Source organism: Anomalospiza imberbis, chromosome W (genome assembly GCF_031753505.1).
Source record: "Anomalospiza imberbis isolate Cuckoo-Finch-1a 21T00152 chromosome W, ASM3175350v1, whole genome shotgun sequence".
Classification (NCBI taxonomy): Eukaryota; Metazoa; Chordata; class Aves; order Passeriformes; family Viduidae; genus Anomalospiza; species Anomalospiza imberbis.
The window spans coordinates 1,865,368-1,891,302 of NC_089720.1; the positions used below are offsets into that span (position 1 = coordinate 1,865,368).

The window sequence follows — 25,935 nt, forward strand, 5'->3', positions numbered from 1 at the left end:
AAGCAAAATGAAACAGGTATCACAGGAACTAAAAAGACAGGAGGCAGAGATGAGGAAAAGAAGGATGGAGTAAGAAAGGCTGAGAAACCTAAGTGTAATGAACAGAGTTTCTGATACTCCCTGACGGGCCCTTCCTAGTTCCCATGGCAACACTGAAACAACTACTAACTCCAGCTAAGTACCGATATTGAAATGTTAATTAGCTAATTGATCTGTTTGTTTTCTCTAAACTACCTGGAGATAACCAGCATCCCATCTTCCCCCCCCCCCCACGCTGCCATTCTGGGACTAAAATGCAAATAAGAAACCTTTGGGATCATGGGAGTATTTTAGGGGATAAAGACACCCCTAAATAAAGAGCTAAACACAGTAGAGGAGCCTAGACAAATGCCTTAGCTGAGGAAGAGGGAAACACACCCCTGATTGACTTTTACCCATCACCATCACCTAAAAAACACTTAAGTAGGCTGGGAGAAGGGGGAGACAGAAGACAGAGCTCCCTGGGGCTGCCACCAGGGAAGGAGCAGGGACAGCTGTTCCGGAATTCAGCAACAGACTCTGCATGCCACGCCTCCTCACCCTTTGGCCACCAGTTGTGCCATCAGTGACAGACTCTGCACGCCTCCTTCCTTTTGGCCACCTGGGAAAGCTACAACAGCAGGGGCGAGCTCCATTCAGGCCCCCTGCCCAGCTGATCTTTTTAATAAAGAGCTGAACATTAATAAAGGCATTAGCCCCGTTCATTTCACTAAGCAAGCAATATGATCAGCTCGAAAAACAATATACCAGTTGGGGTTTACCTGCCTCAGTTCAAAACCTATTTGTGGATCTGATGCAAAAAAATTGCAACAGAATTGGGGTTGTCCAATTGCTGGATCTGCGGAGGGCTCAAGTCTGCAGAGAAGTGGCCTTGGAAAAGTGAGAGCTTAGCTCCAGAGCAACTCCTGAAATGGGATAATGCTAAAGCCTCGAGGACAATTCAGAGACCTGAGGGATGGGTTTTAGACAGAAGAGTAATTGGGACATTTTGCATTAGCAGGGAGGGAAAGGAGTACACTGAAATGGTGGGATACACTCCCTGTGTGTCCACTCTAACAGTAAATTCCTTTAACAAAAGCAGAATCTAGCAGCCAGAAAACCCTACAGGGTACTGCAGCCAGGAAAAAGGCACTAAATGCAAATGGAGTGAAAAAATTGGACTCTGCTGGAACAAAGGCTCTGGAGCTAACCCTTACCAATCCTTAGATGAATTGAGAGGATTCTGGAGTGAACCCGAAAACACAAAGGTCAAGTAGAAATCCCCGAATGGTTTATATTGGATTTGTGGGAAGAAAGCATATAGCGAACTACCTCAGCAGTGGAGAGGGTCATACACTATGGGATTGATCAGACCTGTTTTCTTTACCCTACCTCGATCAGAACGCAGCTCACTAGGGGCCCCCTTATACGAATATTTGAGCAGAAGGAGAAGAGAAGTGAAAAATAAATTCCCTGTTTTTGGTGGGGGCCAGACTTGGGGTGAGGAGGAGTGGCCTGCAGAAAGAATAATATTATAGCCCTGCAACATGGGCCCAGGATGGAATCTGGGGGTATAGGACCCTGATTTATCTGTTAAACCGACTAATAAGACTTCAGGCAGTGGTAGAGATTGTCTCTAACCACACCTCAGATGCCCTCGAGCTGCTGTCTAAACAACACTCCCAAATGAAGGCCTTCGTGTATCAGAACAGAATAGCCCTAGACTATTTACTAACAGAGGAGGGAGGGGTCTGTGGGAAGTTTAATGAATGAGAATGGTGTATAGAGATTAACGACTATGGAGAAACCATCAGAGGCCTAGTGATAGAAATTAAAAAGGGAGCACACGTCCCAGTACAAAAATGGAACTCCATACTCCAAGCATCCTGGTGGGATCATCTGTTTGATGAAGCACAGTAGAAAAAGGTAATATTTTTCATATTGTGTTCAATAGCTGAGATCATATTCCTACCCTGCCTGATAGCATGCTTTATCAGGTTAATACACTCAGTAGTGCAGGGTATGCAGATGGCTGCCATGCCCACAGACCCAGAATGTGCTATTGGAAAAACAAATCAGGTATCAAAAATAATAAAATTGGGGGAGGAAAATCTACACCGTAAGGCAGCAGATGCTTTGGCCAGATTTGAAGAGCAGATTAAAGGGAGAAGGGGATGTCTACAAATTGTAGCAGGGAATTCCAAGAAAAGAGTAGGATAATGAGCCTTGAGGGAACTAAGAGGTTTCTTTCCTTCTTTTAAAGAACTAGGAAATGAGATGGTAGCATAGGGCAGAAGTAAAGTCACACAGAATAATATAGAAAGTTTAGAAAGCACGGTTTAATATGTTTATGTAGAAGGGGAGGGATTGTTATGTGTATATGGGATAATTAGTGCAGATAAAAATTGTCATATATATTTTATATATGTATTGGTAAGAAATAGCCTTATAAAAAGATTTTTAAGCGCACAAGTCAGTGTCAGGGATTGCATCACAGTGTCGAAACCACCTGGAAAAGAGGAAGGAGAACTTCATTTACAAATGAATGAATGTGGCCAGCCCGGAGATGGGTCATTCCTCAAGGTGATCCAAGGAACAACCAGACGATGAATACGTGATAAAATTCTAAGATTGAGATAGTCAGAGCCATTGGTGAGGATTCCGGGATTCGATCATGGATGTTCATCACTCCCTGGACATGGTTTAGTTCAGCTCGTTGCAGAGAAAGAACTCCACATGAATATGTGAAGTCCTGAAAAGAAGAAAAGGGACTCTGCCTCGGGCAGGAAAAATCGTACAAAAACCGCTCGGGTAGGACAGTCGGTGTGAAACATAGGGGACCCTATGCTGTAGCGGTCAGACCTGTGTCTCACTCAGCGCCGATACCCAGGCTTGGCACTGACCCTTTTTGATTAGATTGTGGCTTTTCCTTTTTTCCCATAAATTTATACTTTGATAATTTAATAAATTTTCCTTAATTAATAAATTGGAGCATTCATTTATAACACTATCATGTCTGTATACATTTGTGACAGGGCAGCAGGTAAAGCTTGCATCAGACCAGAATTCAGTTTATCCATACCATCCATAGATGGTGCAGGGTTGGAAACCTGCTTAGTGAGCCTGTTCTTCATGACACTCAGCCTCACAGCAGAAAGCCAGGCTCTTTGCTTATCCTGACCGATACAACCCAAGGCCATCAGATGAGGCTGCATTGCCTTCCCTACCCCACAGTGTATTAAGAGGTTGGAGCTGTGGCCAGGTCTCCCTTCTCTTCAGCCTGTGTGCCAAGACTGCTGTAGCAGTACTTGAAAAATATCTGCACTGTCTTCCCCTTGCTGTACTCAACACTCAGGCAAGCCGCCAAGGGCCCAGCAAGACTGAACTGCTGGTACTCGCAAAGCCAGCATGGGCCAGTCACTTAACCCCTGGCAGACAGCCTTCCGGGATTTCTAGCAGCAGCCCAGAGCTAGCCAGCTGCCCTGCTCTGCTGGCATTTATCAAGGACAAACACCACCTCCCTCTGCTGGCCAGACCCTTTTGCATTTCCTACAACTCTGCACTTCAGAGATTCAGCCCTTTGTTCCTCACATAGTGTCACAACCAGCACAAAACTCAACAGCAAATCCTATCAGGCAGCTCTACACACCTGGCCACCTGGCTGTAGCTACCACTGCAATAGCTGCCTGTGTCTGAGGTGGTTCTGTTTGAACAGCCTTTAATTTAAATGAAAGAGAAGAACAGGAGACAAGGAAATAAGTCTTGAAATACAGCAGTACATAACAACTGCTTTGCAGAACATGATTAAAGGAGACTACAGCCCCAACTGTACTTGAATTGATTTAGAGGCATATTGAGACCAATGCATGCTGAGCATATCTACAAGTATATTGTTATAAATGACAATATAGTATTGGCTTTCGCATTTATGTATTTGCTTTTGCATATCATTACTAATCACAAAGATTTTGATATGGTAGAATTTATATTTCCTTTTAACTGCTTTTTGGTATAGTATAATCTGTCAGTTCAAGTATGCACCATATAGCTTATATAAATAGTAGTGTGATAAATATATCTTAGACCATAGTGTAATAGGTAAGAGAAGCCTCTTTGTTCATCATTAAACAGGAACTCAAAAAAATGAGGAGGCTTTTGTGAATAACAGGAAACCCGAGGATATGCTGAGTCCTTAAGTTGATTGTACAACTAGGGTCGGGAGGTGTGTAACCATATATGGAAAGATTGTTAAAGGGTCATAAACCCCCAACGAGGAAGAGGAGGAGAGCCTTCATCCAAACGACCACCAGAGAGCAGAAGGCGACCCCCTAGCAACTGGAGGCGCATGCGCAGAGTACTTCTGGAAAAGCCACAAACGTGGAAGAAGAGAGAGAATAAAAGACCATGGGAAAAGGGAAACAGTGTGAGCCGTTGGCGGAGCACTGACTCCCTGGCTACACCCAGTGCTGTTTGCTTGTCATTGCTTGCTGTAATCAATAAATTTTCTAATCAATCTCTAAACGATCGGACAAATTATTTACCCTAACTTATAACAATTTTGGTGCCGTGACTTGGATAAGGGCCATCTGCTGGAAACTCCTTACGGGGAGGCGCCCTCGCTGCTGCTTTAGCAATGAGCCCTGCGTAGGAATTTTTCTTCCGAAACCCTTACCGACGAACCCAAATTCAATTGCAAGCAAAGAATAGCCAGACACCCCTTAATCTTTGTGCACGAAGTTCCGGGTGAAAACACAGGATTGTGTAAGTATATCTCAGCAGTCCCTTGGGACTTCTGAGGCCCCTGCTTAAAAGAAGCAGGGGACCGCTCGTTTGGGGTTGGGATCCTGGAGTGCGATGAGTGAGACGTCTCTGTGAGACGAGGCGAGTGTGGGCCTCATAGTAGTGCGATTCCCACACCCGGCGATGGGCTGGGCCACAAACTGGGGGAAGCGTTGAGGTGTGTGTGAGGACACTCCGGAAGATGGGACAGAGGAAAAGCAAGCCCTCTGGTCCCATGGGTGGGGGAACCCCTCTAAAGCTTCCCCAAATCCCTCCAGATAGCCCCTTAGGATTAATGATCAAACATTGGGATGCCTTCCCTTCTCGGAAAGGAAAAGATAAGGTAAAAATGATACATTACTGTATGGAAGTTTGGAGGGGGAAGCAAATAAGGGGAGATCACCTGTACTGGCCAGTTTTTGGTTCGTTCAAAGACTGGATATGCCAGGCTTTAAATATTTATGTAGATTCTAAAGAACCCTTTAACCTAGAAAAGAGTGAATATGCCTCTCTTTGGATAGTCGGAGAGACTCGCACTAGACAATTCGCACTCATTACTAGGGAGAAAAAAAAAGATCAAAAGAGGATCCAGACCTACCTGACTCCACTCCTCCACCCTACATACCGCCACCCCCTCCACCACCTCCCCCACCTCCTTCTCCCCCTCACTCCCCTCCCCGAAACCTTTACCCACCCTTACCCACTCCTGAACCATCCGTCCTGATACCAGATGATTCAGAAGGGGAGGTCCAGAATAGCGAGCTCAAAGGAGACAACCGGCGGACAACCAGAAGTCAGGTCAGAAAGAGGCAGGAGGAGATGGGATTATTCCCACTTCAGGAGGCAGGGATGGGCATGGTTCCTAATCCTAACGCAGGCCAACCAGGACAACCTGCCCAGATTCTAGGGGTCGGATATGTGTCTGTACCCTTAAACTCGGGAGATGTAAGAGAATTCAAGAAGGAGATGGGGCACCTTTTAGAGGATCCCCTTGGGGTTGCTGAGAGGTTGGATCAATTCTTAGGCCCCAATATTTATACATGGGATGAGATACAATCCATTTTAGGTATCCTATTTACTTCAGAAGAGAGGAGAATGATCAGGGAAGTGGGAATGAGAATAGGGGATGATAAGCATCAACAAGGCCCCCTTGCTGACACCAAGTGGCCCATGCAACGTCCTGACTGGAATAATCAGGACCCTCAACATAAGAGCTCACATGACAGATTTACGAAACATCATCATGCAGGGGATACGGAAAGCTGTCCCTTGAGGACAGAATATCCAAAAGTCTTTCCGTGAACAACAAAAAAAGGATGAGGACCCCACAGAGTGGTTAGAAAGACTGAGGAAGACCTTTCAATTACACTCAGGAGTAGATCCTGACACTCCAGTAGGGGAGGCCCTACTAAAGACCCAGTTCGTGGCAAACTCGTGGGTAGACATTAGAAAAAAGCTGGAAAAGTTGGAGAACTGGCAAGGAAGAGGCCTGGACGAATTATTGCGAGAGGCACAAAAGGTTTATGTGAGGAGAGAGGACAAGACCCATAAGAAACAAGTCAGGATGATGGTAGTTGCGGTCCGAGAAGGACAGAAAACTGCCCCATTTCCGACCCAAAGGAGAGCGGCTACACGAGGAGACAGGAAAATCTCGAGACAGAATGAGAATATTGAAAGAAAGAAGGAAGGGAGGGGAGTAACTTGTTTTTACTGTGGGAGGAGAGGTCATATGAAATGGGAATGTCGACAAAGGATAGCTGATGAAAACAATTCCATGAGGACTAGGGGTGTCAGGGGCTCTATTTGCTGGGGACAAAGGAAAGAACGGAGCCCCTGGTAAAAATTAAGTTAGGTCCCCAGCAACAAGAATATGAGTTCCTTGTGGACTCGGGGGCAGAGAGATCAACTGTCCAAACCCTCCCCCGAGGGTGCAGAATATCATCTGACACGGTGCAGGTAGTTGGGGCTAAGGGAGAGCCCTTTAGAGTACCTGTAATAAAAGATGTTTTTCTTGAAACTCACTCTAAGGTAGGAATTGGCTCATTTCTATTGGTTCCAGAAGCGGATTACAACCTTTTGGGAGGGATTTAATTATAGACTTAGGAATTGGGGTTGACATAATAGAAAATAAACTGAACATCAAGTTGTGCCCCTTAAGGGCTATTGATGAAGCAAAAATAAATCCTGAAGTTTGGTATACCCCTGACACAGTGGGAAGGTTGGATATTGAACCTTTTGAGGTAACCATTAGGAACCCCGAGATCCCCGTGAGGATCAAACAGTATCCCTTGTCTAACGAAGGGAGACGGGGATTAAAACCGGAGATAGATCGGCTTTTAAAGCAGAGGTTGCTCAAACCTTGTATGTCCCCCTTTAACACCCCCATTTTACCAGTAAAGAAACCCAATGGCAGTTACCGATTGGTGCATGATTTGAGAGAAATAAATAAGAGAACTATCGAAAGATTCCCTGTGGTTGCCAACCCCTATACACTTTTAAGCCAACTGGGTCCCGAAAATCAGTGGTATAGTGTAAAAGATCTGACGGATGCCTTTTGGGCTTGCCCCCTCAAGGAAAATTGTAGAGATTATTTTGCCTTTGAATGGGAATATCCAGACACCTACAGAAGACAACAACTGAGGTGGACCGTGCTCCCTCAAGGATTTACTGAGTCCCCTAATCTGTTTGGACAAGCCTTAGAACAAATCCTGAAGGATTATACATTGGGGGAAAGAACAACTCTAGTACAGTATGTAGATGATTTGCTAATTGCAGGGACAGAAGAAGAAGCAGTAAGACAGGAGAGTATCAAGTTGCTAAATTTTCTTAGCTTGAAGGGGTTGAAAGCATTAAAATCTAGACTACAATTTGTAGAAGAAGAGGTAAAGTATTTAGGACACAGACTGACTAAAGGAACCAAGAAACTGGACCCTGAAAGAGTCCAGGGGATCCTTTCCCTTCAGCCTCCAAAAACCAAAAGGCAAGTAAGACAATTATTGGGACTTCTAGGATATTGTAGGCAATGGATAGAAAATTTAAGTGGGAAAGTAAAATTCCTTTATGATAAGCTCACTGAAGATGAGTTGTTGAAATGGTCCCCAGAGGATGAAGAGCGATTGAAAGCCCTCAAAACCGAATTAGCAAATGCCCCTGTCCTCAGCCTCCCAGACCTCAAAAGACCCTTTTTCTTATTTGTTGATGTAAGCGAGGGTACGGCACATGGAGTCCTGGCCCAAGACTGGGCTGGACGTAAAAAACCTGTAGCTTACTTATCCAAACTTTTAGACCCAGTCAGTCGAGGATGGCCTACCTGTCTACAAGTAATAGTGGCAGCAGCTCTCTTAGTAGAGGAAACAGCTAAAATCACCTTTGGGGGAGAACTGAGAGTCATGTCCCCCCATAATATAAGGGGGGTGTTACAACAAAAAGCAGAAAAATGGATTACAGATGCTAGACTCCTAAAGTATGAGGGTATCTTGATATCAACTCCTAAGTTAAAAATAGAGACTACTAACTTACAGAATCCCGCTCAATTTCTATATGGGGAACCTGCCCCTGAACTTGTTCACAATTGCATTCAACAAATAGAAGAACAGACTAAGATTCGATTAGATCTAGAAGAAGAGGAATTGGAGCTTGGAGATCGGTTATTTGTGGACGGATCATCTCGTGTTGTAGAAGGGAAAAGAAAATCTGGATATGCCATAGTAAAGGGGAAAACCTTGGAGGTGGTAGAATCGGGTCCCTTGAGTCTTAGTTGGTCCACCCAGGCATGAGAGCTGTATGCAATACTCAGCATTAAACTTGCTAAAAGGGAAAGAAGGAACTATTTATACAGACTCTAAGTATGCCTATGAAATAGTGCATACCTTTGGGAAAATTTGGGAAGAAACGGGGTTAATGAATTCACAAGGGAAAGGGTTGATTCACGTGGAGCTAATAAAAGAAATCCTGCAGGCCCTGCGGCATCCAAAGAGAATAGCAGTGGTGCATGTAAGAGGACATCAGACAGGGATGGGAAGTACAATAAGGGGAAACAACTTAGCAGATCAAGAAGCAAAAAGGGCAGCACTGTTGACACTAACATACAAACCAGTACATACGAAAAGGGAAGACTGCTCCACCTGCGGGCAAGACCTAGAAACAGCACCTTGTTGAGCATGCTGGAAGATGCATGGAGTAGACTCCATACAATGTGCTTGTGAAAATCCTAAGAAAAAGCATTGCTGGTTTCATGGTGCAAAATATATTTTAACATTTACCACACAAGAAAAAGAAAGGTTAGACCAAATGGGGGTGCAGGAAAAAGAGGAAGGTAAATGGATACTACCAGGTGGCCGAGAAGTGCTTCCAAAGGCAACAGCTTTAAGAATATTGCAAGCAATACGTAATAAAACCCTTTGGGGAACTCAGGCACTAATTGATCAGTTTGCCATCAAGTACATGTGCATTTGGGTATATAATTTGGCTAAACAAGTGACACAGCAACGTTTAACCTGCCAGAGGGTAAATAAACAACAGCACAGGGAGAGAGTAATGGGAGGGAGAGAATTAGCTCGAAGACTCTTTTCACATGTACAAGTGGACTTTACCGAATTACCGAAGGTAGGAAGGTATAAATACCTATTAGTAATGGTAGACCACTTGACCCATTACGTAGAAGCATTTCCCACAGCCAGAGCGACCACCCAGGCAGTAGTGAAATCATTGTTAGAAGAAGTGATTCCTAGGTACAGATTAATAGAAGTAATAGACCGTGGCCCTCACTTCGCCTCTAAGGTAGCAAAGGAAGTCTTTGCTGCCTTAGGTACTAAATGGAAGTACCACACTCCCTGGCACCCACAGAGTTCGGGAAGAGTAGAGCGAATGAATGGAGAAATTAAGAAACAATTAACTAAGCTAATGATAGAAACTAAGATGTCATGGGTGAAATGTTTACCCCTAGCTCTATTAAATATCTGCACTCAACCTCGGACGGATGTAGGAATTTCTCCCTTTGAAATGTTATATGGCATGCCGTATGATCTGGAAGCCCCTGTGGATCATCCCTGTATAGAAAATTCACAAATTAATAATTACCTTACACAAATTATGAACAGAAGAAAAGAATTAAGAGAAAAGGGACTCCTGGTCCAACGACCATCATTAGACTTGGCATTACATAAAATTAAGCCAGGAGACAAGGTATTTATAAGATCATGGAAAGGGAACTCCTTGACACCCTGTTGGGAAGGTCCGTATGTCATTTTGCTTACCACAGAGACTGCAATACGAACTGCGGAAAAAGGGTGGACCCATGCAAGTCGAGTGAAAGGACCGGTTGCTCCAGATGATAATTGGAGGATAACCAGCCAGCTGGGGGACACCAAGGTGACTCTGAGGAAAGACTGATGGACTTAATACCAGTAATACAGATTAACCACACAGGAAATCATACAGGATATACTTATCCTCTCGCTAAAGATTGTACAGTTATTTGTGAGAAACTAGGTTGTAAATGTTATCCTTTTGTATGCTTTATCTGTAAAGTTTGCCAAGCATGGTAGTGGGTCCACTGCCAGAAGGGAAGACCCCTACTGGAGTCTGTAAAGAGTGCTATCAGGCAGAGAGGAAACTGACAGAGGTAACGCTTCAGCTAGGGGAATTGGCCTGGGAGTGGATACAATGCGAAACTGAGACGTGGTGGGAGATATACTTAAAAGGGGTGCATCCAGAACACTTTTGCTTCCACCCCAACGAGTCCGCTCCCTTTGTTGCCCAAATCATAAAAAAGGTGTTGTCAGATAGAAGTGAAAAGGATTCCGTGCAAACCAATCCAGGTGAGAAATAAAAAGAGGGAACAGTATAAAGTCAGGCTGGAGCATGAGGCTGGGTGTACTGGAGAGTACCGTTGCTGCCGAGAAGATGGTCAACCCCACGGCTCGAAGCACCCGAGTCGGCGGGCGAGGCAGAAGGGAAAGAACCAGGCCCCCTCTGAATGGAATAATGCTAAAATGCTCCAATTATTGCCAGCTGAATACTGATTCCCCTTTACAAAGGAGCTTAACCGATACTAAGGCACCCGGAGGGCAACAACCCCAAAAGGGAAGGATAGGACATTACCGATTCAATCCAATATGGCCAGGACTCCACCGTCATTGGCAAATTATGGGAATAATCATGCTTTGTATTTTGAAACCAGGGGAGGGTTCCCAAACCTCACACCAACCTTTTAGATGGACACTGACTCGAATAGATGGTGTAGAAATTCAAGAGAGAATAACCTCCGGACCCCCCAGCTTCAACCCAAGACTATGTGAACTAGCCCCCATAGAACCCTGTTTAGACAAGAAGGGATTTTACACGTGTCCAGCTTCGAACCCCGGCAGGGGATACTGTAATTACCCTGGAGAATTTTTCTGTGGATACTGGGGTTGCGAAACAATAGCCCTAGATTGGCGTGTAACCAGAGAGGATAAATTCCTTAGAGTATCCTGGGGACCCTATGCCTGCAAACCCCCTGGGCGAGATTCAAGCGGAGGAATAGTTGAACCAGGGAACTGTCAATATATATATATCTAAACATAACCGACCCATCAGATTCTGGATGGATCATGGGCCGAACATGAGGAATTAGGTATTGGGAACCCGGTAAAGATAGAGGCAACATGTTTGTAGTAAAGAAAGTGGTGGTACCCCAGGATCCACAACCTGTAGGCCCGAGCCCCGTGGTAGCTGAGGAGGGAAGAGAAATCTACACTGAAGAAAATAGAAATCTGACTGATTTAGAGGATGGGAAAGATAATCTCACCATGAGTAACCCAACACGGGTGTCACCAACGGGAAACCCTCAAATGAGCACCCTCTGGAAGTTGATAGAGGGAGCCTATCAAGTTCTTAACAAATCAAACCTCTCCCTTACGGAACACTGTTGGCTCTGTTTTGATGTCCGACCTCCATATTATGAAGCTATAGGAATATCCGAAAAAGCTAGGCGAATGAATGGTAGCAACCCCCCCCCGCCAATGTAATTGGAAGGAAAGCCAGACACAAGGAATAACTCTCTCTCTAGTCACAGGGAAGGGACGATGGATGTATAGGGAGAGTTCCTACAAACATGCAATACCTCTGTGACACAATTACTAAAGCTAAACGGGAAGATGCTCCAGCTAAATGGTTAATCCCAGCAAAAAACACGAAATGGATATGTTCAAAAGGAGGGCTAACCCCGTGCATTTCCTTAGAAATATTTAATGAGACCTCGGACTACTGTATTCAAGTGGCAATTATTCCCAGAATCATATACCGTTCTAATGACGATGTATATGATGACCAAACCACCTCAGTGCACCACCTACAAAAACGGGAACCACTAACAGCATTTACAGTAGCCACACTAATGCTTATGGGAGGTACTGGTATAGACACCGGGGTAGCTTCATTGGTAAAGCAGACCAAGGAATTCAATGACTTAAGAATCACTGTAGATGAAGACCTCACTAAAATTGAACAGTTAATTGCGGCGTTAGAAAAATCTGTAAGGTCCTTATCTGAAGTTGTTCTACAAAACAGACGGGGGTTGGATTTATTATTTTTGCAACAAGGAGGCCTATGTGCTGCCCTCAGAGAGGAATGTTGTGTTTATGCTGACTATACGGGAGTAGTCAGAAATACAATGGCAAAACTAAGAGAAGGACTGGAGAAACGAAAAAGGGAAAGGGAAGTCCAACCGAGCTGCTATGAAACTTGGTTTAACAGTTCTCCGTGGCTGACTACTCTATTATCCACCATTGCAGGCCCCCTGATTTTATTAATATTAGGAATCACCTTCGGACCCTGTATCTTTAATAAAATCCTCAATATCGTAAAGGGAAGATTAGAAGCTGCACACCTCATGCTGATTAGAGCTAAATATGAACCCATACCTGAGGATCTTGAGGCTAATGAAACCATAGCCCTCAGCCTAAAGGAATTAAAAAGATTTGATGAACAAAATAAAGAAAAAAAAAAAAAAGAGGGGACTGTAATAGGTAAGAGAAGCCTCTTTGTTCATCATTAAACAGGAACTCAAAAAAATGAGGAGGCTTTTGTGAATAACAGGAAACCCGAGGATATGCTGAGTCCTTAAGTTGATTGTACAACTAGGGTCGGGAGGTGTGTAACCATATATGGAAAGATTGTTAAAGGGTCATAAACCCCCAACGAGGAAGAGGAGGAGAGCCTTCATCCAAACGACCACCAGAGAGCAGAAGGCGACCCCCTAGCAACTGGAGGCGCATGCGCAGAGTACTTCTGGAAAAGCCACAAATGTGGAAGAAGAGAGAGAATAAAGGACCATGGGAAAAGGGAAACGGTGTGAGCCGTTGGTGGAGCACTGACTCCCCGGCTACACCCAGTGCTGTTTGCTTGTCATTGCTTGCTGTAATCAATAAATTTTCTAATCAATCTCTAAAGGATTGGACAAATTATTTACCCTAACTTATAACAATTTCATAATATTAAAATAGAGACTATGTGATGTTACAATGCTTTTTCACGTAACTAACTCAGAGAATGGTGTAAGAAAATTAGGTGGTTCCATACATTTTGTGGACTATCTTATCTGAAGGATAAAATAACAGGGACAAAAACCAGAACACCAAGAGAAGAATTTATTGACTCTTTGTTATCAAGGTGTGTAAAAACAGCAGGATGGAATCACGTGAAGAAATAAAATATATTGATTTCATCTACAGGATGACATGAAGACAAAGGTTATGTCCTGGTTTGGAATGGGAGGAAATTCAGGGAAGTGATGCAAAGCTTTTTGTGTAACTGTCAGTGGGTTTTTCCCTCCTGCCACACCAGTTTTCTCCACTGGAAGCCCCACCCTTCTCAGAAGCCAGAGTGCCCTAGCCCCACACTGGCAATTATGTGAGGTGGTATAAAATAACCTCCTAGCCCTGCCCACACAGGTCCAGGCTCCACCCCCTCATGGCTACTGCAAAAAAATTAATTCTGTCCTGGCTGGAGCCAGGACAGTTCCTCTACATGCCTTTATCAGCAGAGACAAGCCAGTAGAGGCTCAAGGAATCAGAACTGTTAACTGAATTTTTTCTCTCCATGTATCAACAAAAGTATCAGACTTAGACTGTACTGAAAGTTATGTTACATCTGAAGTTTCTGCAAACAGCTCAATGCACTAAAGCAGCCAAAAAAAAGCCAACAAAATGTTGTCACATTATATCACAGTACAAGCTGGCTTGTACTGGGCAATTAATTTGGCTACCCAGCCAGCTCCATAAAACCAGCCTCTGGGCTGAAAGACAGGAACCTCAGCCAATTACATTCCATCCTAAGCTGCAGGCATATCATTGATCCAGGATCTGGGGAGCATAAAAGATCAGACCAAAGGCTGTCTTGACCTAGGAGTTTTGAACTCCCTATAAAAGAAAGCTCTGAACAATAAAACACAGTTTGCTGATGACACACCAATGTTGTGTGTCTGTCTCCGACCCTACTTTAACAACAAAAATGGGTATCCTCAGAAAACAAAGCAATAGTAAGATGAGGCATCACTCACATATCAGCACAAGATACAGATATACCAACATCTTGAATATTGTGCTGAATTCTGGCCTTTGCACCTCAAAAGACAGAGTGAAGCCAGGCAAGATGGAGAAAAGGTAACTAAAATTTATCAAAGAGCCTCAACCCCTAAGCCCTGACACCACTTCCTCAGCTTTATGTGACATAAGAAAAGCAATACTTTCAGCCATACAGATCACAACTGCATTCCTTCACCTCTTGCTGGATGTTTGCTATATTTACTTATGCCAGCCTCATCTAGCTCCAAGAGATGGGAAAGTCCATATTGACTGTGTTTAGAAAAAAAATTAATGGGCATGCTTGAAACCATTAGGTGGAAAGATGTGCAAGTGCTCTCAAAGTTGAAGAATGACATTCCTCACTCCAGACACTTCAACCACAGTCATTTGTAGTAAGCGGATTTACAAAATTCAGCAGCTGAAGAGAAGCCCTAGGTTACACAGGCAGCAAGCTAACAGTGAAGGACAAGTTTTATTTCTGCTTGCTGATACAGCTGAGGAATGTTTTCTCTCCAAATATCACTGTTAAGACCAGCATGTTCCAAGAGTAAGCATCAAAAATTGCACCATCGTAAGGGAGAGCAGAAATCAGAGAACTAGAACCATAAGAAATTTCATGCCAATCTTTAGGGTTGTATATTGTGAAATACTCAAAAATGTGTGTGCATTATAAGCAACTAATGCCCAAAGTTGTTTTCTAATGATAAGTTGAAGTTTGTCACCTAGTCCTAACCATATCAGATTGTCCAAGATTGCAAGTCAATATGTATACTATTTGCCATCTGTTAGAGGTGTAGCAGTTATCTTCTTTTAATTGGGCAGTTTTCTTTATCTCTTCCACAAACCAATCCTCCCTCTGGGGAGACATCTGATGTTAATGGGCTATTGAATGTCAGTGCATGACTGATAAAAATTACAGCAACCCATTGGGAGATGCTCCGCCCAGAGGGAGGAGCCAAGCATTCCTAACTGGATATAATCTGAGTTTTTGGGACACCAGAACAGCCTTTTCCACTGGATCTTCAGAAGAAGACTACACCCTTCTACAGGATCACTGCTCCAACAGAACCACATCTGTCACTCCAGGAGGACTGCAGCCACCATTCCACTTGGACTGCTACCAACACCCTGACCAACAGGGTGTCAGGTTGTATTCTGACTCTGTCGGTGGTTTTTCTTTTGTATTATTGCATATATTTTGGGGTTTTTTTCCCTTTTCTTAATAAAATGTATTTCTGACTTGGAGTGTCTCACTGGTTTTGCTTCCAAACCAGAACACAGATGTATTAAAAAAACCTGTTTAATAGCTATCTGAGAAGAGGGACAGCTGAATGTAGCTTATCAATATAACTACTTAAGATAGTATTTAAGCCTATTATTCCTTTTTAAAAAACTGGACTAGAATGTGTATTAGGTACAGATGGATTGGATAACCTTTACCTCAAGCTCTAAGGATCAGATTCCCAACCCTTCATTGTTTCATGCAGCTAAGATACACAATTTCTCTTTGGCCCTTTTAACCTTCAAGTAGCATGCTCCAGGAGGAACATCAATTGTTATAATTTGCTGATTGCTACAATTTCTAGTCTCCTGCTATGTTAGCTCTAGTTCAGCACTTTGCAATGTGTGTTACAATCATATTTCAAGGGTCAAAAATCCATTGAATATCCCTTGTTAGATCTTTGCTTTGACAGAGGCTCTTTCAAATGAATTTTGTGAAGCCAAGTTAGATAAAAGCTGAGTTAAACTGTCAGGCAATCCTTTTCAAATCACTGTATTCCCTCAGGTGCCTGAGATCCTTACCTGTATTTATCAATAAATAAGAGATTTCAAGTTGAGGAACCAGCATCTAATAAATCTGAGAGCAAGAATAATTATCATATGATAAAAATCTAGAGGCAATTATTTTAACCTTATTTGGATAATAAATCAGTTTAAAATGTTAGAACAGGATGTACCTTAATTCAAGGTTTTTTCACTACATCACTTACTACTCCAGCTGCACAGGTAAACTGCTACTTGATATGAGTTTTATCAGTTCCTTATTGGCAGTGTCTTGTAATGAGAATGAATTTCAGCTGGTGTTTAAAAAGAAAAAAAAAAGGATAGGTCACCCCCAAATGTCTCTAATACTTAGTGATCCTTTGGGTCTTTTTGTCAGGAAGAAATCTACCTGGCTAACCGCTCAAGATATCACACTGCAGGACAGGAGACACATAAATACTGTAAGGCAAACAGCAGGCAGGATTATGAACAAAATTACTCCTACAGGGCACAAATACCCAAAAATATTATCTTCCACTAGTGGTATATTGGAAGAGTTTGAAAGCCCTAACTATAGGATAACAATGACTGGGGAAGGGTAGAAAATTTGAAATCAGTTGCTTTGGGGGCATGAAATCCTGTGAACAGGACAGAATTCTCCACATTGTTAGTCCATCATCAAGACACCTCAGCATCAGCACTTTAGACAACTTGATAAGTCTGGTTTGCACCCAGTTAAGGACCTAAAGCTCCCAAAGTCTTGAATTCTGTTCCAAAACTTTCCCAACACAGGCCATAGTCTTGGAGAAAGATCACAGGCCTTTGAGGTCACTGTTGTACATCACAGATTCACAGTTACCTGACATTTTGGGTAGGGTTCCACCTCTCAGAGGGCAGCTCTCCACTTTGTGGGTCATCTACAGGTGGGTGAAGAATTGAAATACATACATCTCCATTCTGCAAGATAGAAACAAAAGCTGAGAATAGCCTGGTTTCAGGCAGAGATTTGATGACACAACCAGGCCAGCTGACCCAATTGGACCAAAGGGATATTCCATACTGTATGGTGACACGTTGGTGTTCGTATGTCTGAGACTTAACACACGACAGACCTCCTTTGGTCATCAGCCAAACAGCGTGTTTTATTGTTTGGAGCTTGCTTTTATAAGCAATTCAAAGCTCCTGGTTCTTAAACAGCTATTGGTCTAATCCCTATGCCTCCCAGACTCTGAACCAGTCAAATGCTTGTATTTTAGGAGAGTTGTTATTGGTTGAGACCCCTGTCAGTCAGCCTAGAGGCTGCTTTATGGAACTGGGCTGTGTTCCTTATTTGTAAATGGATTATGTTCAGTACAAGTCAGCTTGTACTGCAACATCTCACCCTTTTGTCTTTACTAAAATTGTAACTTGCTCTCTGTCATCTATTTGCAAGGGTCCCTTGCAATCAGGGTGACAGAAAACAGCATGGTTTTAATTTTCATAAATTATATATTAGTGAAGCTGTAGCATTTTGGTTCAGAGTCTGTAGGCAAGAATTCAGGTTAGCATGTTACAAGCTTAAAGTTTAGGTTACAAATCATAATTTATCTTTAAAAACAACAAACTACTTAGCTCAACTATTAAAGAAAAGTCTAACTACTAGAAAAAACAATTTGTAAACAGAAAAACAGTTTGTAAACATGAAAAATAATTTGTAAACAAAGTTGTATCCTAACTCTAAACTGAAATAAAAAACTTCGAAACATTCAACTTTAGAACTGCAAGAAAAAAACAAACTTAACAGATAAACCAATTTGTAAGCAAATAGAGTCTCAATATGAATTGTTATTTCAGTAGTCACAGATTTCTATGAGGTAGTTATTAATTGTTCTGGTTTAATGATTCTGTGATATCTGTTAACGGGACATTGGGTTGATGCTGTGGTTCCAAGCAGGACGTAGTTTAGGCTGGATAAATCTAGTAGGTATCTAGCATGTCCCAGAGTCCATTGAAAAGCATTTATCATAGGATTATTGTACTGTTATATGATTGATTGAAAGACATTACCTTAGACTTAGAGAGGGGGTGTACATTCACCCCAACCCTTTCCCCCCCTTTTTTCTTTGTATTAATGATTAAAATTAGGATCAGAACATGGACTTTGGATAGTATTAATAAGGTACTATTACCTAGAGGGTCGCTGAGAGGTCTCTTTTTCACTATGAGGACTTGAAAGAACCCCTTCTGGATAAGGCTTTCTCATTTATCTCAATGGAAAAAGGCTTTAGTTTTTGTTAAGTTTGTATACTAATATATTTTTTTTTACCAGCCAGGTTCATGGCTTGATCAGGCCATGACTTGGTTGGGAGAGATTTTCTGTATTTTATATTTTAAAAACAAGCTTGTATTAATGTCTAATGCAAGAAATTTTAAACATGAACAACTTATGAATAATTAAAGAAATATAGGTATTTAAATTTTCTAGTTACTATGGTAAAAGTGCAAGTAATATAGCTTTTTTTCTTTTTGTTAGAGGTTAGAAATTTGTTATTGATTTAACAGGTGACTTTTAGGTTTTCTAAATGATGACAGGTGGCAAATTCTCAGTTAAAAAACTTTGCAGCTTAAATTTGCTTATGATGTTAGTAAATTAATGTTCTATGTATGCTTTAGTGGACCTAGAATGGTAGGACGAGGTTATTCTTTGAATCTTCCCGGTCGATCTAGAAACAATGCAAGCAGAAATACTAGGAGTACCAAGAGACTTGTTAACATACATCCTAGGATCTCTTTGAGAGACAGTAGCCCATACCTGGAGCAGAAATGTAATATTTTCTTAACAACTTTAGCAGAATCAGCTATCACAGGCTTATCAATTTTGGTTTTAGCAGATGCAAAAAAACAATAACAAATCTTGTACTATGAGTTCTAGGGCATATTTAGTAAACCATTGTGTGATTTTGTAACCCTTGTGTGACAACCCTTCAATATTTTTACCCTTAGCACATGCTATTAGTTCATTAGAGTTTGTGGAACATGAGAACTTTTCTATAGTTGAAATATCAGAAGGCAGGGTGGCTGTGAAATTTCGTTGAGGTTTAAGGGGTATGAACTTGGTCTTTGTTTGCTTTTTCACTGTCCATACGTAGGGAGGTGCTGGTTTCCCACTGGACTTGATGATAGAGTGGCTCGCTCTTAGCTGCTGTAAAACGGCTGTGCCATCTGGTCGGCACCATCTTTTCGGGATGGCTTGGTTGCTATTACTCCCATGGCACCACACCCCTACACACTTCTTTCCAGTGCTTTTTGCTAGGTGAGCTCCCTGCAGGGGCTTTTCCCACGCTCTGCTTCTTGATTTGGTGTCAGCAGCTCTTTTCAGATACATCCTTGGAGGCAGGGTCGGGGCGGGGCCACGCCTACTGGCGGCGCGACTCTGTTCTTCGAAGGGCTTGGGGGTGGAGCCCTGCCCCCTGACGTAGGCTGGATCGGAGGTGTAGGTATATCCTCCGACGGACGCGTGGTTAAGCTCCCCGAAGTTGCTGGTGTTCCCTTGGGGCAGGGCCACCCGGTTTCAGGAGACCGTCTCAGTGTTTTTATGGAGATGGGGGGTGCGGGGGGGGCTGAGCCAACCAGCTCTGGGCAGGGGTGGTCTGGGCGTTTCCATGGCGACAAGGGGCGTGGGCTGCCCCGGCTGTGGGGGGGCGGTCTCAGGAACAGCATGGGGCTGATTCATGGTCACAGGCAATTGTGAAATGGCAACACGGCTCGAATCACTGTAGGAACCCCGTGGAGCAGACACGGAGCAGCATTTGCACTGTGCCGACACTGGATGCCCCGGCATCGCTACCGCCCCCTTCCGTCTCGCTGCATGGTGGTGTCCCCCTTTGCAGGAGGGGTGACGGGGATGGCTCTCTCGGGAACAGTGCCGGTACGGGAGGGGAATTTAAGGTAGCTCAGCCATATGGAACAGCACGGCCAGCCATTTCATCCGGCCACGTGCTCTGTGGGTCTGGAAAGGCGCCCATTCCCCCTGAAAACTCATCTGGTGTGCTTTCCTCACCATATATTTCATTATTTAGATGTCTTATTAAATCCAAGATAGCTCCCTGTAGCAACGTATCTGAACTTAGGCCTCATACCGCTTGTAACTGTTCTTATCAGAATTTTTTCAGGGCACTGTGGCATTCGTCAAGGTTACTAAGACATAAACTGTGCTAAAATAAGGACGAAGAGGCTGAGAAACTGAATACCAGAATTGCAAGAACTAGATAACAGAGAACTGTGAAACACCTGGACTGCAACCAATTACAGATGCTGAGAAATGGAGGCAGAAAACGAGAGAGCAAGACAAAGGCACCAATCAAGAAGGGTGTACTTAGTAGTTTGTAGACTCTATAAAAGTGTGTGTAATGTAAACAATAAATGGCTTCTGCTTGATCATATTGGTCAGTTGTACAGAAGTCCTGGATTTCCTGCAATAAGTCTCCACAGCTTTATAACTCTTATCGCATTTTAATTCATCGCCCTTAGAGACTGTACTGATGATATATTGACCAATTCATGCCCAGGTAATAAAGTCAAAAGCAGCTTCTTTATTTGTGTCTAAACCGTGGTTCTTAGCCCACATTATTAATGCTAATAATGCTTTTTCATCATAGTGTATGTCCCATTCCTCAAGAAGCTTCCATACCTTTAGTACTGGGTGATCCTGTGTAAAGTCAAGTTTCCCATGTCTCCAGTGGGGTTTTTCTTCTATTTTCAGCTTCTCTGGTTTCTTTTTTCACACAGCCCTTTGGCTGTGACTTTTGCAGCCTTTGCTGCCGCTTTTGGGCTCTCCCTGCCTCTTTCTTTCACACTTTTCGCTGTAGGGACAGGCTCTGCCCTGTGTCTCTCTACTCTACCTGCGGGCCAAAAACTTGGGCTGCGTGTCATCACACCAGAGTCACCACATGAAACGTTGGTGTTCGTATATCTGAGACAACCCATGACAGACATCCTTTGGTCATCAGCCAAACAGTGTTTTATTGTTCGGGGCTTGCTTTTATAGGCAATTCAAAGCTCCTGGTTCTTAAACAGCCATTGGTCTAATCCCCATGCCTCCCAGATTCTGAACCAGTCAAATGCTTGTATTTTAGGAGAGTTATTATTGGTTGAGACCTCTGTCAGTCAGCCTAGAGACTGCTTTATGGAACTGGGCTGGGTTTCTTATTTGTAAATGGATGAATGTTCAGTACAAGTCAGCTTGTACTGCAACAATATGGCATCAATTCAGATATAAAAGCTAAAGGAAGGAGGAAGAAGGGGGCATTTGTTATTTGCAATGTTTGCCTTCTGGAGCAACCGCTACACGTGTTGAAGCCCTGCTTCCTGAGAATTGGCTGGACATCACTCACTGATGGGAAGTAGAGAATAAAATCCTTTTATTGTTCCCCTTTGTGTGTGCGCAATCTTTTGCTTTAGTAAACTGCCTTAACCTACGAGTCATTTTCCATCTTATTTTCTCTCCCCTGTCCAGCTGGAAAGGGGGAATGATAGAGTGGCTTGGTTGGCACCTGACATCCAGCCCAGGTCAACCCACCAGTCCTTTTTGGTGGCAAAGGCAGTTATATATATTGCATGTTATAGTTATAGTAGTTATTAAGTAGCAAGCTCCTGTGTGAGACATGGAGATTGTCAGCTGCACTGCTTATCTCTTTATTTTGCTGAGTTTGGGAACATGTTAATACAAATGATGGCTCTGTGCTTTGCCTTGGCATTGATGGCCTTGCTGTGCTGGGGGAGTTATCTTGTGGAGAAGATGAGGGAATGCATCTCCCAGCATGGATTTGGGAGGGGCAGGTCCTGCCTGACCAACCAGATCCCCTTTTATGACCAGGTGAAATCCTGGTGAATGAGGGGAAAGCTGTGTATATTGTCTACCTGGACTTGAGCAAAGCCTTTGACTCTGTCTCCCACAGCATACTCCTGGAAAAGCTGGCTGCCCATGGCTTGGACATGTGCACCCTTTGCCAGGTTAGGAACTGGCTGGATGGCCAGGCCCAGAGAGTGGTGGGGAATGGTGTTGCATCCAGTTGGCGGCCAGTCACTAGTGGTGTTCCCTAGGGATCGGTGTGGGACCCAGTCCTGTTCAGTATCTTTATTGATAATCTGGATGAGGGGATCAAGTCTACCATTAGCAAATTTGCAGATGACACCAGTTTGGGGGAGGGCAGTCAATCTGCTGGAAGGTAGGATAGCTCTGCAGAGGGACCTGGACAGGATGGATAGATGGGCTGAATCCAGCAATATGAGGTTTACCAAAACTAAGTGCTGGGCCCTGCTCTTTGGTCACACCAATCCCATGCAGGACTACAGGTTGGGGACAGAGTGGCTGGACAGTGGCAAGGCAGACAGGGACATGGGGGTACTGACTGACAGCAAGGCTCAACATGAGCCAGCAGTGTGCCCACGTGGCCAAGAAGGCCAATGGCATCCTGGCCTGTATCAGGGATAGTGTGGCCAGCAGGACTAGGGAAGTGATTCTTCCCCTGTACTTGGCACTGGTTAGGCTGCACCTTGAGTGCTGTGTCCAGTTCTGGGACCCTCAATTTAGGAAGGATGTTGAGATGCTGGAGCATGTCCACAGAAGGGCAACAAGGCTGGTGGAAGGGTCTAGCACACAAGTCCTATGAGGAGCAACTGAGGGAGCTGGGGTTGTTTAGCCTGGAGAAAAGGAGGCTCAGGGGAGACCTTATCACTCTCTATAACTACCTGAAAGGCGGTTGTAGCCAGGTGGGCATTGGGCTCTGCTACCAGGCAGCCAGTGACAGAACAAGAGGACACAGTCTCAAGCTGCACCAGGGGAAGTTTAGGCTAGATATTAGGGAAAAATTCTTCACAGAAAGAATGGTTCAGCATCGGAATGGGCTGCCCAGGGAGGTGGTAGCGATGCCTTAGGATTTAGCTTTTATATTTTTCAGATCCTGTACTGCTTTAGTGTGTAACTCTAAAACTCCATAGCCTGTCAGCTACTGTTCTCCCATTTTATTCAGACAAAAATTCATTCCTCTCTAGGCCTGAAACTCAAGGACACCATACTGTCCCAGGCCCCGAATAGTATAAACAAAAGTGTGTTGAGGGAAGGAGCAAACTGGGGGTATATTACTTCATTACCTGAAGCTGTAATTGGAGGATTAACCCCTCATATGTAAACGGGCCAAAATTATATCTGTCTGAAAAACTTGTGACCATTTGTCCATCTTGGGTGTAGCCTGTTGGAGGCTTTGACTGCCCAAGGTGTACCTATTGAAGGCCTTTAATAAATACCCGCTTTTATTCTCTTAATCTTGTCTAGTCTCTGTTCCAGGTAACCACTCCAAGGCATCAGTGGAGTCACCATCCCTGGAGGTGTTTAAGAAAAGACTGGATGTGGCACTTAGTGCCATGGTCTAATTGACAAGGTGGTGTTAGGTCATAGGTTGGACTCAATGATTCCAAAGGACTCTTCCAACCTAGTTGATTCTGTGTGATTCTGTGATTTCCCTCTCCCTATCCTGGATTAATATGGATAGTTTTATTATGTAGGCTCCTGAGGTCCTTGTTCATTGTTATGTGGTCTGTTTAATACCATTAAATTACACTTTTAGCACATTATGGGGTTTGTGGAATCTGGTGTTGCCCTGGTGTAAGAGAAAACTAATTTTGGGTGATGCAACATTGAAATGTGCCCTGAAGTACCCAGTCCCTGGGTGGCAGGATTTGGGCAGGTTCCCAGGGTGGTCATCACCTCCCATTGCCTGGGACTTTCCACCTGAACAGGTAATCAACCCTTACAAACTGACCCATCACCTGATAGAAGGGTGCCTTACCTACCCCAATGAAAACCAGCAGCATCTCACCCTGTACTGGGGCCTAGCCTGTACCTATTGAGCCACAGTTCAGTACTCTTAGAGGACTGTAGTTGAGGCAGAAGCCCAAACTGTGTTTGAGGACACTATGGCTGAGAAAGGGGCTCAAACAACAACTACAGTAATTGCCTCAGTAATGAAAAAGAAAAAGTGGACAAAGTGAACAACACATCCATACCATCAATTAGAAAGGGAGGAAGAGGAGGAGGAAGAATCAGGAAAGGAAGCATCTGATAAAGAAGCCAGTCCTTCAACAAAGAAATTGGAGAAAGGAGTGAGACAATTCAAACAGGAAACCAAAGTTACTCAGTCCCTGACCTCATCAGAACTTCGAGACTTGCAAAAACATTACAGCCACTAGCCAGGTGAACGGATTTCTGCCTCGCTGCTTCAATGCTGGGATAACGGGTCTGTCAGTCAGGACTTAGAAGGTCATGAAGCCCAACAGCTGGGATCCCTTGCTAGAGATCAGGAAATTGAAAGAGGAATTGGAAAAGGGGCAGCAATTTGCAGCCTCTGGAGATGGCTCTTCTCAAGTGTGAGGGCAAGATATACATTTAATGAAGATCTTGTGAATTCCCCAGGGAAGTGGACCACTGCAGATGAAGGTATCCAATACTTGAGAGAATTAGCAGTGCTGGAAGTCATCTATAGTGATCTAAAAAGTGACAGGGCCTCTAAAGATCCAGAGGATGTCCCTTGAACACTGGCCATGTGGAGGAAGGTGGTTCAAAGCACCCCTGCATCATATTCTAACAGCTTGGCAGCAATGTATTACCCGCAAATAGATACACCAGCTGTGGAGAGAGCAGCTTCATGTCTGAAAAACTTTGAAGAAAATCTTTGTACCTCCTCATCCCTACAAGCCAGCACTTCAGCTGTCAGGATCTGCCCAAGAGATTGGTCCTCTCCTGCCCCAGCCAGAGGGAAAGGAAGCCCCAGGCATATGCTGCATGGTGCACTCTGGACCAGGAGTTGGACATAAAGTGGGATGATGAACTCACCTTTCAGCTGGAAGCCCATATATGTGAACTGAGAGGGAAAAGAGCTGTTAAGAAGGGGTCACTCAAAATGACTGTCCGTATAGTTGCTGCAGAGACATAAGAAGGCAATCAGCAATCTCCCACATAGAAGAACTGAAATCATGTCTTTTGATCCTGGTGAGGGGACTTTTGATCTGGCATTGCAAAGGTAAGACAGTGAACACTCCAGTGAGGAACATGACTGGAGGGTCCCTGCCTTCAGCCAGGAGGAAGAAATGGATGACCGGATATATGGGACTATGTGGATTCCATGGTCTGGCACACCAGATTCACAGAAGTATAATGCTTTGGTAGACATTAGTGCACAGTGTGCACTGGTGCCATCAGCATATAGAGCCACAGAACCCATCTGGACCTCTGGAGTGACAGAGGGATGCCAAGAATTGTCTGTATTAGAGGCTGAAGTGAGTGGGAAAAACATTCCATTGTGACTGGCCAAGAGGCCCCTTGTATCTTTGGCAGCAACTGCCTCAGGAGAGGGTACTTCAAGGATCCAAAGGGGTACTGATGGGCTTTTGGTGTAGCCACTGAATTGCGGTGAAAATTCTTTTACTTAATGCAAATCTTTACATTAATAAGTGTCCCTTAATGCTTTACTATGTATATTGGACCTACTAAGCACAATTACAATAGCACAAGGAGTCCTCAAGCATACGCAACCTTTACTAGCATATACAAGCACAGTTTTCTGATCAGTGACTGGATCAATCTCAAAGTGGCAGATACTGTGTTCAGTGTCAAGACACACATCTTGACACTGATAGTATTAATATTAATAGTACACATTATTAGTATTGCTTTATCCTAGTTGTTCCCTAGTAGCACAAGATTCTAAGTTTACTGTTTGTGGCAAGCACATTTCTCTCTCTCTCAGGATTTTTATAAAGGTGCACAGAGAGA

The 25,935-nt window shown here is 43.8% G+C and overlaps 1 protein-coding gene across 1 annotated transcript in view; it reads right to left on the bottom strand.

Moving 5' to 3' along the window:
• LOC137464308 (ubiquitin-conjugating enzyme E2 R2-like) overlaps positions 1 to 25,935 on the bottom strand; it is a 175,598-nt gene that overhangs the window by 22,617 nt on the left and 127,046 nt on the right. The window contains exon 3 of the mRNA XM_068175602.1: positions 16,987 to 17,084. Coding sequence (XP_068031703.1) covers positions 16,987 to 17,084 — 98 coding nt within the window. The remainder of the gene's footprint in view (positions 1 to 16,986; positions 17,085 to 25,935) is intronic.